This window comes from Phaethon aethereus (genome assembly GCF_964289735.1).
Source record: "Phaethon aethereus genome assembly, chromosome: Z".
In the NCBI taxonomy this organism is placed as follows: Eukaryota; Metazoa; Chordata; class Aves; order Phaethontiformes; family Phaethontidae; genus Phaethon; species Phaethon aethereus.
This window is the reverse complement of record NC_138577.1, coordinates 24,986,467-25,004,474: the sequence shown is the minus strand read 5'-3', so window position 1 is coordinate 25,004,474 and position 18,008 is coordinate 24,986,467. Positions and strand designations below refer to the sequence as shown.

Below are 18,008 nucleotides of genomic sequence, written 5' to 3'. Positions count from 1 at the left end.
CAGCTACAGGTGGGGGACAAGAGACCCATGGCAGGACACAGCTGAGCCCATCAGCCAAGTCTGCAGCACCTCTTCGAAAACTTATTTTAAAAAACGGGAAGAAAACACCACAGGGAAAGAGAAGGGAACAAAAAGTGTGACAAACAAGAGAGGGAACATCAAGGTCAGAGAAAGGAGGAGGTTCTCCATGGCAGAGCACATACTCCCTGCAGCCTGCAGAGGAACACACCAGAGCAGATGGATGTTCCTGAGGGAACTGCCACCTACGGAGAGCCTATACTGCAGCAGATTTTCCTGATGGGACTGCAGCCTGTGGAGGAGTCCATGCTAGAGCAGAGGAAAAGTGTGAGGAGGAAGAAGAGGCAAAACAAAACTGTTAGGGGCTGACTGTAGCCCCCCATCCCCTATCTTTTCCGCACTGGTGGGGGGGTAGCAAGTAGAGGAGTCTGTAGTGAAGTTGAGCATGGGAAAGCGGGGAGAAAAGGTGTTGGTTTAACGTTTGTCTTTTTGCTTCCCATTGAAAACTGAAACCTGTCATTATTTTTATTTTAACTGGCAATAAATTACGTTAATCTTCCCCAAGTCAAGCCTGCTTTGCTGACAACAGTAGTTGGTAAGCAATGTCCCTTTCTTTAGCCCTCACCAGCTTTCTCATTCCTCTTCTTCCTGCTTTCTCCCTGTGTCCTGCTGAGGAGTGAGTGAGCAAGTACTTGGGTGGGAGTTTGGCTGCTGGCCAAGGCTAAACCACCACACTAGCTAAGCTTAAAACCCCCGACAAGATACGTCTTAAGTACTCAGATTCCAAGTGAAACTGCACGTGTCTTTAATTATGCTTTTGAGTTACTATAAGACTTTAAAAAAAATAAACACAGGGCTTTCTCACCAAACCTTTGCAGAAACTAACTCTAAGCCCCCTTTCCATCGTTCTTTCCTTCAGCTGGCTGTGCCTTGCCTTTACTTTAGGGAAATTCCTAAGAGCTCTGCACTAGCCAAAGATGAGCTGAACATGACTTTCTCTCTGCACGTTATCAGGCTCCCTCTTGAGAAGAGGTGGTGTCAGGTTAGATGAAAGAAGTCTTTTGGTGAGCTCTCAAGTTAGCCCTACTTGGCTCTAGACTCAGCTGGACAAAAAAATCTCACAGGCTCACTGCCTCAAATTACATGATAGACACTACTAAACAATAAATAAACCCAAACCACAACACAGACCTTCTACAAAAAAATCTGTGTTAACCAGGAAGGAGGCAGTCAGATTAGCTGTATATGCAACAATTTTTAAGTTTCACAAAGGAAGTCCTATTCAGCACCCTGCCTTGTCAGGAAGTTGTTCTCAAATTAATTTCTCTTATAAACCAGTAGTGAGAGCACACAGGGGTTTGTGCCAGCAAACAGGCTCAAGACCAGTATACCTCCATATTGCCTCTTATAACTTGACTGCAGACTCATGATGCCTATGGATTTTCCTTTTGTTCGTAGTTAAGCTTCTAAGTTCTTTAAAATGTCCCTTACTCACTTACTATACCTTAATAAATTATTTTAAACTCTTACCTTTCAAAGGTCTGCAAAACTTACATGGTAAGAACTCACACCTACACTCCTGTGTAGTTCCTTGGTTAACAGTTGGAAAAGAGAATGTTTGAAAACTATCAAAACAAGGATCTATTGTGGAATGAGCTATGAAATTTGTTCTGATCTGTGTGGACAAATAGACTTCCCAGAAAGGCTTGAAAAATGAAATGCTTGGGGTATTTGGTGCTGTAGGATCTAGGTCACAACAGACTACTAACATATGGGATTTAGAAGGAACACTGCTGCAGGCAAGTGATGCCATCTGCTGTTGACCATCCACGGGACACTAAACCAGCTAACTGCTTTGATTTATGACACTTCTCTTTTCCATTTTCCATCTCTAGTACCTACTTTGAATATAAATTTCAATATAAATTTTTTTCCAAAGTGCATTCTGTAAAGCACTTGTGTGATCTCGATACCTGTTATCTGTAATTTAGAGTTCTGGTTTTCCATTTTTCAAAATAAGAAAAACAGCAGATGAGAGGGTAAAGTGAGAAGCAGTAAGGAACAATGTACTTGCATTTCCTCAAAAATATGACACAACACTTTCGTCTAAGGACTACTGAAACTAAAGGGAAATCAACTAGATATAAGGAAGAAATTTTTCACACTGAGGGTGGTGAACGCCTGGCACACGTTTCCCAGAGAGGTGGTAGATGCCCCATCCCTAGAAACATTCAAGGCCAGGCTAGATGGGGGCTCTGAGCAACCTGATCCAGTCAACAATGTCCCTACTCACTGCAGGAGGGTGGACTTTAAAGGTCCCTTCCAACCCAAAGATTCTATGATTCTATGTTCTGTTAGCTTCACTGGGATTTGGATAAGAGCTATATTGCATTAACTATTACATTCTCATAATCCTTTTTTTCCTTTTTCTTTTAGTTAAACAACATGACTGCTACAATTCTAAACTGGAAGGAAAACAGTCCACCAAGCAGATCACTACTAGGCTGCTCAAAGTAAGGTAGTATTTGGGATTCTAGATGTATCAAATACTTCTAGGAGTGCTTTGAATAGGTCATTCTTATGCCCTGGAGTATTTTTTTATCTTTTTAAAAACAAATATCCAAATACCTCTATATAAAAGTATTCCAAGTCAAAAAGAAATTCTGGTACAATGTATCTCACACAGTCCCCACCAGATATCTCACAGATCATATCTGTATGAGTACTGAAGTTAAAAATCACAGCTGAGAGACTGTAAGAAAACTTGGACGTGTCAAAAAAAAAGAGAGAAAAAAGAAATAGATTAGCTTCCTGAAATGTTTCAATTTGTATATGGAGAAAGAAATTTTTAAAACCATCTGTTGATAAAATGTGTTCAGGAAGCAGTATTTTAGCATAAAGAACTTCGCATTTTTTTCACTTTGGATTTTTGAATCCTATTCCAGTTTCCACTTGTCTTTGTGAACTGGTGATCCTTTTTTTCCCTCCCTGAAATGTCTACTTCTGCTTGGGAAGCAAGGATGCCTCCACGAAGTCTTCTTTGGGCATCCAGTACCCTGCATTAGTTGCTGCACAGACATACTACTCATTCCCACATCTTGAATGATCGAAAATGAATAGCACGGCTGTACGCACACTACTTCGGGTAGGTCTGCAGCTAAAGTAAATGCCCAGACTTTGGAATGCCCACGACTCGGGTGCCCCGGTGTTCTCCAGCCTGCACGCAGGGACTGCTTCCCCAGCACAGAGCCTCAGGCTGCTCAGCCTGCGCGCAGGGCTATGGCTGCAGCTGTCACACCGTCCCGAAGTACTCATCTGTTCCATTGGCGCTGGGCTTTTTTGGAAGCGGGTGTAAATGCATATGGGTAGATAGCTCTACTTCACCACAATAACAGCTCCAGAGCCTACGGAAAGAATTTCATATAAACAAGGCACTTTTAAATATTTTGCCACTTAACCATTTGCCGATGCTGACAAGGTTACCAACAGCACGCTTGCAATGAGCTGTCTTGCCATGACAGACAGAGACACAAAATGTCAGCTTTTCTTTGCTCGACCAGTAAATGCAAAGTTGTTTTCTTCTGCAATGGGAAAGCAGTTTCTTCAACAACTTCGAGCACATCATTTAATATAACATGACAGTATTTGAATTCTTATGCCAAATTCCTATTCTGACAGGAAATGTTCATGCAGAAAATATTCATATAGAAGATATGAATATGGAAAAATTGAACATAAGAGAGAAAAGGATGAACTACAGTGAATAATTAATTGTTCTCATACAAATAACTGAGTGTATTATTTCTCTCATAGTTAAAAATTATGTAGAAAGTCTAAATGTAGATCTGCAAATGTATCCAGCGAAAAGCAAGTAGTGTTCAATGATAGCCAGCACTTCAGTATATGTTAAACACTAAATTTAAATATCATTTAATTGATAGTACTGGAAGGATTCCCAATTAAGAATGCTTATGTAATGCTTTGTTCAGATGAGACCTTAATGCCCAGATAATGCTTTCAAATACTTAATTGTTAAGAAACAGAACTATAAAGCAATTAGAAAAAGTACAACAGATTTTACACACCTTCTGGTAGATTTGGATTCGGTTGGAATTTTCCTTGTGTAAGCCTGACAGATCTGAGATCTCCCTTCGTTGGAGACTGATCTTGCAAGTTACTGATGATGCTCTTGAGAGCAGTTATCCTTTATTTTTTGATACCCGACATCTTACTAGAGCAAACCTCCATGCACCAAAGTTCACGATAAATACAAAGTCTTTTCTCAGATGACTCTGCAGGAACTCTAGTACTTGAGACATGAAAAGTATGTCCTCATGACAGGACATGGGTTGTGAGAAGGACATGCACTTAACTGCACGATCCTGTCCAATTAACTTAGCAACTGCATTGGCTGATTTCAGTGAGGGGCACAGAATCGGAACTGTTTTTTCTAATTAGAGACAAGTGTTTCAGCATGTTGAGAACTCCTGAGAACTAGTAAAAATATTTCTGTTAACAGGAGAATTTCAATCCAAAACTTTTTGAAAAAAGAGCTAAGAAATGAGAAGCAAAAACACAGTACACGTGGAATTCTAAGAGCCCATGTTGAAATCTTTTTCTAATGCCCAACTTCATTATCTCATGTTCTCACTTCTCCTAAGATACATGAACATATTGCTAAAATAGACTGGATTTAGAAGAACTTCACTGAGAATCAGAAGTAATTTTCTGAAAACAATATAACCAATGCTATACAGAGCCAAGGTAAGCAGAGTGTCTAACACTAAAAATTGCAGCCACGTGGGATTTCTTAATCAAATACTATTTAAGAAAATGATCAGGAAAGAAGCACTTAGAACTCATGACTAAATTCTCAGCTTTGGCGTCAGCCGTGCTGCAGTAGAAATCAAGAGAAGAAAATTACTGAAATATGCTGCGGAGATAGACCCCAAAGCAATGGGCCTAAACGGGACATAAAGATGTTCTTCTTGACCGTCTTCATTATAGATCAGCACAACTGCAACTTTTAATCACATCTGTGAAGCTAGGCATGAAGCATCAGTAGGCTTTTTTACCAACAAATGTGTTTTTTGCAACGTTTTGCCAAGAAATACATTTTCTCTCGTAAGTACTGAAATGAAAAAAATTATTTTGGATTGGTCTAAGATTAATTTTGAATACATACAGGCTTTTGTGGTACCCCTAATTTTTGTGGGCATAGGGTCATTAGCATGACATGAAAGACTCCTAATCAGCTGCACCTGTAAGCCTTTAAATACCTTTTAAAATTTAGTTCTAAATCCCTTTTTAAAGCACTGTTTACAGATATAAGTTAGTATGTCTCAGGTTTTTGCTCAGGAAGAGGTTATTGACTGATTTCACTTGGGACATGCCAAGATACATACAGGAGTTGCTATGTACTGTTATCTGTTAGGGGCTAAAATTCCAGCAAATTGACATTTAAAATCAAATTTTAAAGAAAGAATTTAGGAAGACAGTATGATTGAAAATTAATCTTAACATGCTTTATTTAGGAAACACTATAGAAATCATAAAATAGAATATTTGAATATTATTCCTTCCCTTGAAAGACTGAAATACGACGTAAAAGCTTTAAATAGTATACACAGTATTTTTCAGAGATCATAGGTACTGGCACACCTATTTAATAAGTGACTCACCTAAAACATCAGTCAGAGGTTGAATGAAAGATTTTCAAGTCTTTTCCCAAAACTTAAAAGAAAATATTTCTTGTTGATCATGTTTATTACTGTAATACTACAGATCTAAAGGTAAGTGCATTCCAGTGGGCTTGCTCTAAGTACATTCAGGTCTCTGCCCTGAAAAGTTTCCAAATAGTTAATATGACGGCAGCAAATTTGATACTAATTTCATTAGTGTTTGGAGATGGGCTACAAGCGAAAAAAGGCAAGAAACAGAGACACTGAAGAAAAGGGACCACAAGGGAGAAGAAAGCATGACAAAATTTGGAGTGAGGCAAAGGTAACAGTGACTGTCAAAAAAGAGTCAACACTTCAAGTTTTGTAGGCTTTTCAATATCCAGCACAGTTCCTGCTTCTGCAGATGTACCTAAGAGCTGGATCCTCTGGATGACTACTCCCTAAGAAAACTGCTTTCACAGAAGTCTCAAAAGTTTTTTACATCCAACAGTGATAGCAGGCATTCTGAAGGAAGGACAAAATGGGGCAAGAGAAGGGCAGGAGGTTAGAGAATGCTTGCAGAAACACTGAATTGTCTGAACAAGGTCAGCTCTGATACTGCTGCATTTCTGAAGGGACTCTGCCAATGTAATTCAGCCTCCAAATCTCTCTGGCTACATGTGTCGTTTTCCTTCACTTTAATTTCTGATGTAAAAGGTTTGTATAGCTCAAAACAGGAGCGTAAAATAGAGCAGTTATTTCAACCACTGATGCAGATAAATAGGCTTACCTACAGCTGGAACACTCCATTATTCCTGAGCTAGGTTTAGAGAAACAACTCCCCCGGAACCTCAGCCGTAGCGGAATGCTGCTTGTGCACAGCAGAGATGAGCATTCCAGCGAAGGATATAAAATACAGCAACTCCTTCCTTTTTGGTATCCTCCTCCAGGCAGGCATGTGGAACCCAGAATGGAGTACTGAATACAGAAGGTATGTCAAAATGAAAGCCAAACCACCCCACACCTGCAGCTTACTCCAACCCTACACCCAGGTCCCGGGTAGATGAATTTACCGTTCACCAAGCTGAAGATGCAGAATGCTGAAGAATACTCGGCATTTACCCGAGTTCTGAATCTCTGCTCCCCTGCATCTTTATGTGTTTTTCTGCCTGCTGATTAGGCTCACCGTTAAGCAAGGTGCTAAGCTTTCCTACTTCGTCAAAACTAAGTTGCACTGTGTCACTGCAGACGTAGAACTTTCAGGCTTTTCAGAATCGTTGTTTTGGACATAGAGAATTAAATGTTAAGTTCAGTTTTAGGTATATGTGCCCTTTACTAAATCTGGCCTGCAGCTATGGAAGACAGATCTATAAAGGGAGATATTAATACCTTGTACCTTCATGTCCCAACTGCCTATTAGAGCACAGTTCCAAAGGCAACGGTACAAAGGAAAAGTGAGTCTGTAGAGGTTAGCTATTTTGAGAACTCTAGCTTTAGTAAGTAACCTTGCTTTCTCCTCCATTATTTGCTTTCTGAATTCACCTATTAGCACTTGAGGTATCTGAATTAAAAGATTTCTTTTCAGCTTGCAACTTAAATTGAGTAAACAGATTTTATTCTCAACAATAGAACCCACCTTAACTCAGTTCCACAGAAAATGGTCTTAGCTTTTCAATGTCCTTTTCCATCACTTTAGATGCACACGGTTTGTATAATTACAGAAATTTTTGCAAAGGAATCTAGTGTGAACAACATATTTGTGTCTTACCCTCTTGAGAAAGGAGTAAGCTATGGTATACTTGCTGCACTATTGTGCACTAGTTTGTCCATAATGAGTATGTTAACAAAATATCCGTATCTGAGCTTACTTCCCAAAACACTCCTATGTAGACCAACTCCCATTAGTCGAAAATGGGATTTGAGTCACTGGAACAGGTGCAGACTCCAATAAACAGTAGTAAGTCTCGAGTTTCTTCATGACTGAGAAATCAGTGAAAATATTAAAAAAAAAGTGGAAGAAACACAGTCAGAATTTGCCCCTGCAATTTGATACGCTCAAAATCACGAGAAAATTGTAAGCACTTAAGAAAGTTACAGTAAATGTTTACAGAAGCTGAATGTAAATGTTGAGGAGAAACGAGACTTTATATGATAGGAATGCTCAGTTATGAACTTGCTCCAGATCCTGAAAGCTCTTCTTTGGAGAAAGACAAAGATCTCCCTGACTCTTCTCATTCTGGACAGTCCCAGTTACATCATAAGGACAACTTGCTGACTAAGGTACTACTCAATAATTGTAAGAGTTGTGGGATTTGGCCTGCCAGATTGGAACAACTTACTGAGATGATTTTAGTACGTCTGTGAGTGCAAATATTTCCAACAGTTTTCAGAGACAGAGGACCTCAATATCTTGTACTTACTTGATAGGATTTTTAGGGTCTTACTATTTTAAATGTCTGCAATATTTTGGCAAAAAAACCCTGTATGAATTCAGGGGGCATTATGCTTGTGATACTATCATATATAACGGTATTGACTCTTGTGGTGAATAGACTGCTTGCTTTGTTTTCTTACATGTCATCACATTATTTTTAATATTTAATTACACCCTCACCAGGCCACATTCCGGTTATCATGGTGCAACCTCTGTGAAGCACACACTTAGCTTATTTTTAACTTTCATCTGGCTGTTGAAACAATGCTAACTGTAACTGAGGTAGGATACAGGTGCAGAGCCTGTAATTCAGAACTCCAGGGATCAACATTAATATCACTCTCCCCACCTCTGACACATACTTACAGGAGTACAATGGCAGTGATGATAAAGACATCTAGGAGGGCAAAGATCTCCATACGTGGTCCTTGATTGGTATCTAGCTTGGGCAGAGCTCTAGTTTGTTGCTCTATCTACTGGCATTACCTTGGTTTTGAATCATGACTATAAAAATTCTTCCCTGTTAAGCTAAGTGTTGCTATGTTTTGCTTCTGCTCAGCTACACTGCCTGCCAGCAGTGCTTTATTTAACATCTGAAGTTAAGCAGTTAAAATGGTTTCTGTCATGTCTGTCTTAGGGCAGCTTTCATTAAGTTATAAGCCTGAAGTCTCCTTCTCTCTTAATCTGTAAAATATTTTGGAGCTGTCTTTTTTGTTTGCTTGTATGCTTTAGAAAGCGAATAATAATTTTAAAGTGTCGTAATTTGAGGAAAATTCAGACAGTTTTAATAAAAATTTGGCTGCAACTGGGTGTCAATAGAATGTTTTAACACAACCTTAGGAACTGATCTAATATTGATTAGGTCTGAGAAATTACCCTGTATTGCTTATTGAAACATCAGAAATCTACCAAAGGAAAACAAAAATAGAAATTACCTAAAACTACAGTAGAAATTACATAAAACTACATACTAAAAGCAATGCTATGGTAACATTTTTGTGCACTGCAACGAAGATGTGAATGCAACCAGGATGTTATTTTTAGGTCTACTTCCTTAACTTTTCTTGAACTCAGAGGAAGCTACATTAACAACTGTTTTATAAAAGTAACAGGTACACCCCAATGTCAAATAAGGAAACTTTAACTTGGAATTGTCCCAATGAGAAGATTTACAGTGATTTTTGTCACAGGCTAGAAGGGACATCTAGAACTAACTTAGTCCAACCCTCCTGCTCAAACCAGTGTCAGTTAGACCAGGTTACTAAGGACCATGTCCAGTTGTGTTCTGAGTATCTCCAAGAATGGAGATTGCACAACTTCTCAGAGCACCTGTTCCCATATTCTACCAACCTTGCAGTAAAAAAGTGGTTTTAAAAATAAAATTTTCTGTATTTCAATTTGTGTCTGCGGTCCTATCACTGGATACCACTGAGAAGAGTCTGGCTGTGTCTTCTTTACACTATCCCATCAGGTATTTTTTATATATGTTGATAGGATCCCCTTCCAAGCCTTTTCTTCCCCAAGCTGAACAATCTAAGGTGTCTCAGCCTCTCCTTGTATGTCAGACGTTGCAGGCTCTTCATCACCTTCATGGCCATTGACTAGACCCGCTCTGGTATGTCCCCTTCTCTTTTCTGCAAAGGAGCCCAGAACTGGACACAGTACTCCAGATATGGCCTCAACAGTGCTGAGCAGAAGGGAAGGATCAACTCCCTCAACCTGCTGGCAACACTTCCTAATGTAGCACAGGAGGCCGTTGGCCCTCTTTGCCACAAGGGCATAGTGCTGGCTCATGTTCAAGTTGGCGTTCACCAGAACTCCCCAGGTCCTTTTCTGCAAAGCTGCTTTCCAGGTGGTTAGCCCCCAGCCTGTACTGGTGTGCTCCGAGATTCAGGACTTTGCACCACCAGTCTGAAAAACTGAGGACAACCACTTCCAAAGCTATGTTCACTCAGATGTACATTGCCATGTACCCCTGAGCTCCTCACAGTTTCATTTCATGCAAAAAGAAAGGCACTGTCAACACATATATCAGACTGTCACAGAGATACAGCCAGTTCTGGTTTCAGTGTGCCAAGTACACCCAGAAGTACTTGCATTACGTAAGCCTATCAAGTGCTTATTTACAAAATTGTGTACACAGTAGTGCAGACCTGTATCTTAAAATACAGTTCTGAGTTATCTTTCCATGTACATCCTAGATTCAGTGTACTTCACCTGTAAAGCTAGCTCTCCATTTGATGACTTCTAAAATACCAGCAGTCTGTATCATCCCATATAGCAGAGCCCCTTCCAAAACTGAGATTTTCTCCCTGTCCTCCTATTGTTACAAGTATTTTTCCTTTCTTTTCTTTTGGAAACAAATCATACTGACTCATTTTCCTGCTGCTTTACTTTCTCCAGTTTTGACTGTGACATCTGATACTGCAAGGGTACACAATGTAATTAATTTCTGATAAATTTATACAGCAGAAAATGTAATGAAAGAACCAAACCTTACTCACTTCCTTCAGAAGACAGTTCATTAAAGATCACCAAGAATTTTTAGTACAAGTGTGGTGAGCAGGAATTGACCTAAAGTCCTGAGAAAACCAACACTGAAAGAAGAGTTTACTTTGACTTGCATTCCTAAAAGATCATCGACTAGGACTAGGATATTTCAATTTAAATTATTTTTATTTCTAATCTATGATAGTGTTGGTAAACTCACATGTGCATCTGCTATTTCATAAAATTCCACCTATTTCTACAAGAAAAATACATACGAGAGCAAGTTAAGAAGAGGATGTAATAGCTCTGTGGCCCTATTAAGTTGGAGATTGAACTTGAAGTTTCCTTTCTCAATAATCTTTTTTTGTTATAAATTGTTTTATAACATTTTTAAACACACCACAGTGTAAAGATGTCATTATTCATCCTCAGCATTTTCTGAGTAAAAGACCTTCATATTTAGACAAATCCTGAAATCTTCCATGAGAACTGATGTCAGATACATGTTTGTCAGATACAAATTGTTCAGATGCAGCCTTTGGCTCAGGAAACCCCTAAACTACTAATTGCTGGGCAGTGACAAGTACACAAGGGAAGGCATCGTTTTTATGCAAAGCCTCTTTTTATATGCTTTTTTATGAAAACTCTGCTACCGGCAGCTGTCAGATTTGAGCTAGATGGGGTGATATGGTACAATCCAGCGCAGACTTCATAAGACTTTATGTTTCCTTGCTACTTCCTTATCTTTGTCGTCATCTCCTTTGCTTTTCTTTCTCTCAGGCTTTAAAATGCAAGCATAGCTTTCACTTCCTCCACTTCCCCAGCTGAATCTCCTTCTGATGGCATATCAGCGTGTACTTTTTCTACAGCTACAACTGCAGTCTTCTCTTCGTGTTCATATTACACCACTGTCCTACTCTGATGTCCATCTATATTCCAGAACTGATAAGTCTATGACCAAAGTTTTTTCCTCATGATTTCTGTCCTGTTCAGGTCCTGATGCATCACCTCTACCACATCATTTCCTTCCCTTCCCACAATCCCCAGATTTTCTTGCAGAGCTGCCTTTCTCAGTGCTAGTGGATCTGTTCCTGTTTCCTTCCTTCCAAGTCTCTGCACTTTTCCTTCTTGTTACCTTCCCCAATCTTTTAGAACAGGTGAGTTCGGAAGGGAAATAGGTGCCTCTTCCAGCTGTCTGAGTCAGGAGTGCATTTAAGAGTCTCAAATCCTGATGTATTCAAACCGGAAGCATAAAATTAAGCTGTCTGCTAATTTTCCAAGGAAGACATCAGCACAAAAAGGATTAATGAACTTAAGGTTGTCCCAGACAGCGATTTACTTTCAAGAAACTCAGAGTGCCCTGCAACAGCTCAGGTCACTTAGAGACTAACTGAATGTTACTGATGGCCTTAACTAATAGAATGCTAGTATGTAATGAAATTTTATAGGCCAGTAACATAGTTAGCTAATCGCTATTATTGTTGCTGGGTGGCAAAGCAATCGGCTTGCTTTAACAAGCTCTGGAAGATGGAATTGGTTGTGTTACCCAGAAGTTCGCACAGTGCAGTTCTGTGCATTTTGAACTAAAGCAGTGAACTAAATGAGCCTTCATCCCATCTGCTGACTACCAGTGGTTTCTGAGCAATACACTACCCTCCTGACTATTTAATACTGAGGATGTTTTAATACATTCCTGTCCCTAAGTATTTTTCTTCCTACCAAATTAGGTTCCCATTCCACATCCTATGCCACACGTACTACATCGCACTTCCTGCTGAATTAAAGGCTGAACCTCTGAGACTATTTATTACTCCTCCTCTCCTTCTATTTCTTTTCTACACCGAATTTTTGCTGCACCTTCATCTCCCATCTTTCCTCACAGATACACCAAACAAGTTAAGTTTGCTCATATGGCTTTCCTCAGCTGTAGGAGGGTGGGGATGTGAAACACATCTGCTAAAATGTCTGTCAAACCAAACAAGTAATTTCCAGAGGGTTTCTAACACCTACCAGTTGTTACGGATATCACATTATTATCACAGCTATTTAAAACGGTTTTAGATTAGCTAAATGTCAATCTCACACCAACTGCAAAACCTTCATGACATCTTTGTGTATCTGACAGACTCCCAACCGTGAAATGATTACTTAAAAAAACTCTCCATACTACTAAGTGAGCATTTTTCGATGGTTTTCTTTATGCGGGGAAAAAAAAAGATTAAAAAAATCCAAGTTAGGTTCTGCTATTCAGATGTATTAATCTGTTTCTGCTATCAGTCTCTCTTTTGAGTCTGAAAGTGCACAAGATCAATTTCACTACTGTTTGCTTCTACATTTTCAGTGCTATCATGCTGAGGTAGTGTACACTGGTTAAAAAGAACTGTATCTTTTGATTGGTTGGTTGTTTTTTAAAAAATCTGCACTCACTTTAGTAACTTAAAAATCCGTGTTTTGTGTGAGGAACAAATAGGAGGCTGCAATATCAACTGAAGAGTCTCTGCATAAAATCACATCTGAAAATGTTGACAGTTCTGCTAAAATGACCAACCACTGTTTTCTTCTGTTTAGTTTGTTAGTGTGGTCTTCCCTTATATACTAAACCTATGACAAATTCCTCATCTATATTAAAGTTATAAACGAACTTCAATGGGGATTAGGCAGAGCTGCAAAAGACAAAGTTTTTTTCTAGTGGCACACAATGGTTTATGGTCTTCTGAAAAAATTCAGTCAGAGAGAGGTGACTCGGGAGGTACATGTGTTAATACAAATGCCCCTGTCACCACACTATGAAGAACCCTCAAATAATTAGACTTTGTGTAAGCAGCATGGATTTCTATTTTGTAAGACACAGGTATTTGTGTGAGGCATAGTCTCAGTGATAATACATTCTGCCACCATGGAAAAGAATGCATAGAATGCAATATCAAAGAATAAAGGAAAACATTATATGCTAGCAATGCTTCAATCCTCATTTCAACACTAATAAGGATTTTAAAACATACAGAATGTAAACACGAGTTTTCACAAGAGTATTTGCATTCCCCCCCCACATATGTAACCTTCACCTAATTATTTTTTTGTCTAATTTTGTTAAGTCTCCACTTGAGCTGAGCTAGTCGTCTCTAACTGTTCAATTAGGTATACCCAGTGAAGGACTGGGCAGAAAGCTATGGCTATTTCAACCTTGAAAAGCAAGGCTTCTTCCTTGATCTTTTTAAGTTGCCTAAGTGATATGGACTAACATCCCGTTCATCTTCATCCAGTGAAATGAGTAAGATACCATCTTGGTAAGGGGACCAGGATCTGACCCCAAATTGCACTATCATAAGTATATGCAGTATTTAGCAAAGATGTGCATATAAGTACAGCTTTAATTAAATGTAAGTAGACTCCTACCCAGAAATTGCTGCTAGTTTTTGATGAGCCTGATAGGCCATTTCACATCCTCGAGTTCGAGTTTTGTGCATTTCCGCATGCAGAGATGGACAGGTGACTGAGACATCCCCAATAGAAATGACCAGCTCCCGATACAGAGCCACCTGGGTATTGAACTCCTGGACAAGCTGAAAAACAAAGAGGATTGACTTACTCGAGATGTTTAGCTACACTGATAGAAACAGTCAAGTTTTTTAAAAAACATGCCCCTTCTAGGGCTTGTTTCTGCTGCTCCCAACTTCATGGCATACAGGATCACATGCCCAAGATTTAGTAAATGACGGGCCTCCATGACAGCTGCCTCTCTGTGAGCTATAAATGATCACTTGCAGGAAAGTAGTTTTTCTGCTTTTAATCTCTGAAAGTATTGGAGTTTTTAGTCTTAAATATTAAGCAGACAAAAACCCAGCTGTTTTACTAGTAGCATGAGGTTATTTTTTGCTATCATAAAAGACAAAAATATCTCCAGAAATTATTGCCTTTGCTCCTCCTGCTTCCTGATTAACAGGACATTTAGGGATTGGAATGTGGCATTTGCTTTTACGCTGGCAATTTTGCTAATTTCTTTTGTAATGATTTCTGTTCTGTCACTGGCCTCTAACCCAGATTTCAGACTTAAAATTGATTTGAAGGTATCAGCTGAAAAGATGTACCAGAAGGGCACTTTCCAGTTAGGATTCTAGAAAGCACTTTTTCCAATTTGTGTGTGGGGAAAACAGACAAAGAAGTGAATAAACACTTCAACCTGCACAGAAATCTAATGTCCAGCAGATACACATGGATGCCATTGGATAAATGGGTAACTTTTACAGTGATGGAAACACCGTTACTGTTTAGTTCCACTGATCACGTACGTGGGATTGTATTTTAAGGAAACGAAGCATTTGCAGTCTTCTGAAAGAAAGCACATCATACCATTTGCTGCACATGGTGGCGGGGGTGGATGGCAGGGAGCAATAGAACAGAGTATTTATTTATCTGTGTTTTGCTAATTTGACCTCAATTTCCAAACTACTTAAAACCAGACAAGAGTAACTGCTCATAATTCTGCAGCCATCATTACCAACAGGAGTTCAACCTATCCCAACATACAAGCATGCTGAAAACCTGGATTCTATCAGTTTTACCAAATTTTAAAGTCAAACCTCAAAATTCTCATACTCAGAAAATAAATGAGTCACTTTTCCTGCAGTATTACATTCTGACTCTACATGCATTCCACTGTAATCACTCTGTATAACTCAGAACCAGTATCGGAACCCATTTTTTGGCCACACTTTCTTAAATGTCATTATAAGAGTAGCAAATAGGTTTCTCTGCTTCTGGAGCAGCAAAACAATCCCAACACATTCCTGTACATCTGCACCCTCTCACCCCCAAACCCCAAACCAAACCAAAAGCACACACTAAACAAAGACCCAGGAACAATATTTGCTAAACCTCGCTTCAACTCTCTCATTCTGTAGCTTTAGACAATGCATGAAGACAATGGAGAGAAAAAAAATAGTACTACGTTGTGTCATAGCGCAATTACTCTGCATTAAGAAAAAGAGAAAAATGCCTCATCCTGCAACTGGTAACTGGTTGCGCCAGACACATTTTGCCAGTTCTCACCCGACATCCCCTGTGTAAACAGAGGACACATTCAGCCACCTCAACATTTCCACGGAAAACAAAACCACACTGATGTTGCAGCATCAAGACAGAGAACAGGAAAAAAACACATTGCTTTTATCTCCCGAATCTTACTGCATCTTGACAACCCATCTGTACATCATATTTTATTTCTAATCGGTGAATTCTACAAAGCTAGCACTTCTGTTTAACTAACCACATTATGCTGTTAGGAATGGGGGAAAAGGCAGGACCCACTAGGATCCACTTGTTGGGTATATTTATAGAGCTACCATGGCAGCTTTTGTTCCTTGGTGCACTGGGAGTCGCTCCCGATTTTGAACTATCAGAGTAGGTATCTGCTAGCACAATTTGCGGTATTAGAGGAAAAAAAAAAAGCCAGAATCCAGCAGAACAGAAGTAGCAGGTACATTTCCAATGGTACTGGACAGAGCTGTATCAAGATACAGACTTTTCGAGTATATTAGCAGCAACTTCTTTTGGTTTCTATTTCTGTCATTGGTTTGAGGAGCAACTTTGGGGCCCAGTGTCCAGGTGACTGTTGCTCAAGGAGCCCGGTATGGGGTATATGGCACTGGTTTGGAGGAAGGTGTCAGGATCCAAACATTTTGAACATGAATGGAGAAGAATGTCATGCCATAATGTGCCAGCCCAAAAATAACACAGATGCAGGTGCTTGACCTGAGGTTTAACAGCTGGGACCCGCTACTCTGGAGAGACTGGAAACAGGCACCACGTATGTCAGAGACAGAATTTCAGGGCCTCAAATTCTGAGCCTGTTGTAGAAGGAATTTAGGGCAAGGAGTGTGCTTGCTGCACAAGGCACGAGGCAGCAAGCACGGAGCGCAGCGATGCGGTACAGGCAATTATTTACCCATTTAGGCTTCAGTGAGTGCAAGTCTGGGGACAGATTTGGCCAGATCTAGCAACAACCAACTCCAGCTGCTTGGCAGCGCCACGCAGGCGGCGTGTGCTGGGGCGGGGGCTCCTGCTCCCGCAGGACCGGGAGCCCGGCTCCGGTCCCTGCCCTTGGCTGTCCCGCCGTACCCAGCCGGCTCCCCGCAGGCCTCGCCTTCCCTCCCCTCTCCCGCCTTCGAACCACTCCGAGTTAGGCTACAGGGCAGCACCCCCGACGGCGACCGCAGTTTTAAAAATAGTGCAACTGCACGTGATGGGAATAGGCAACCTGGCGGGAGGAGCGGCACCGCCGCCGCCAGCGAGGGGAACACTCGGAAACGGTACAAATTAAGGCAAGCCCGCTGGTGGTACCCACCATCTTGCAGTCATCCAGGGCTCTCTGGGTCTGGTAGGCGCTCTCGGAGCCGCTGCCCCGGCGTTCGCTGTCGCGGCCGTGCGGCGGGCTCTTGCTGCCCTGGAAGATGGAGGCGGCGGCGCGGGGGCGCTTCCTGCGCCCGCTCGGTGCAGCGCTCATGCACGCGCATCCGCCGCGCGGAGCCGCCCGCCGCGCGGGGCCCCGCGGGCGCGGGCAGCGCCTATCCCCCCCCCCTCCTCCCCCCCCCCTCCGCCGCCGCCCCGAGGAGGGGTGCGGGCCGCCGCCGCTCGTCCCCTCGGCCCGGCCGGGACCGCGCCGCTCACGGCAGCGAGCGCGGCTGCTGCGGGCGATAGCCTGGCGCCTGCGGGAGAGCCCGGAGAGCACCCTGCAGCATCGCCTCCGCTACCGCGGGGAGAGGCGAAAGGGCTGGCGCCTTCCCTCCCTCAGCAGCATGTCAGTCCCTGCGGAACCGCCCCGCCGGCGGCATGCTCTGCCGTCCTTCTTCGCGCAGCCGGCGAGGGGGGGCGAGCGCGGCCGTGCTCGGCGGAGAAGGGCTCCCATCCACCGGCCGCCGAAACCTGCCCGGTGCTCCCGGCGGGGGGAGCCCGCCCCGCCGCGCCGCTACGCGCTCCCCCGGCGGCGCGTCTCGCCGGGGCGGCCGCCGGCAGCCGCTCAGAGAGGCCGGTGGCGGCGGGGCCCGCCGGGGCTGACGCCGTCAACAGCGCACCGCCCCCACAGGGCGGGAGCGCGAGCGGCAGCCGCCCCTCGAGCCCCACCGCCTCCCCGCCACCCCCAGCGGAGCCCGCCGGCGGCGGAGCCGCGCCCGGGCGCCTGCCGCGGGAGCGGGGTCCTCAGCGGCGGCCGCCCCCGGGCCGCCGGGGCGGTTTTCCTGCGGGCGTTAGCGCACCGCCCGCCCGCCTTCTGCCGGAGTTGCGACGGATCTCCAGGCAGCTTACTTAGAAAATACTTTTCCATTTAACAAAGACTTGGTTCGCTGATCGATTTGGTTTTCTTTCACTGGAAAATATCTTATTTTCGGGCTCTAAGAAGATTGTTTGGAGGG

The 18,008-nt window shown here is 42.3% G+C and overlaps 1 protein-coding gene across 1 annotated transcript in view; it reads right to left on the bottom strand.

Annotated features, from left to right (window-relative positions):
* Positions 1-17,104, bottom strand: part of RGS7BP (regulator of G protein signaling 7 binding protein) — a gene marked incomplete at both ends in the record, with an annotated part of 44,368 nt that extends 27,264 nt beyond the window's left edge. The window contains 2 exons of the mRNA XM_082013786.1: positions 13,999-14,165; positions 16,946-17,104. Of these exons, the coding sequence (XP_081869912.1) occupies positions 13,999-14,165; positions 16,946-17,104 (326 nt within the window). The remainder of the gene's footprint in view (positions 1-13,998; positions 14,166-16,945) is intronic.
* Between the last annotated feature and the right edge of the window lie 904 nt (positions 17,105-18,008).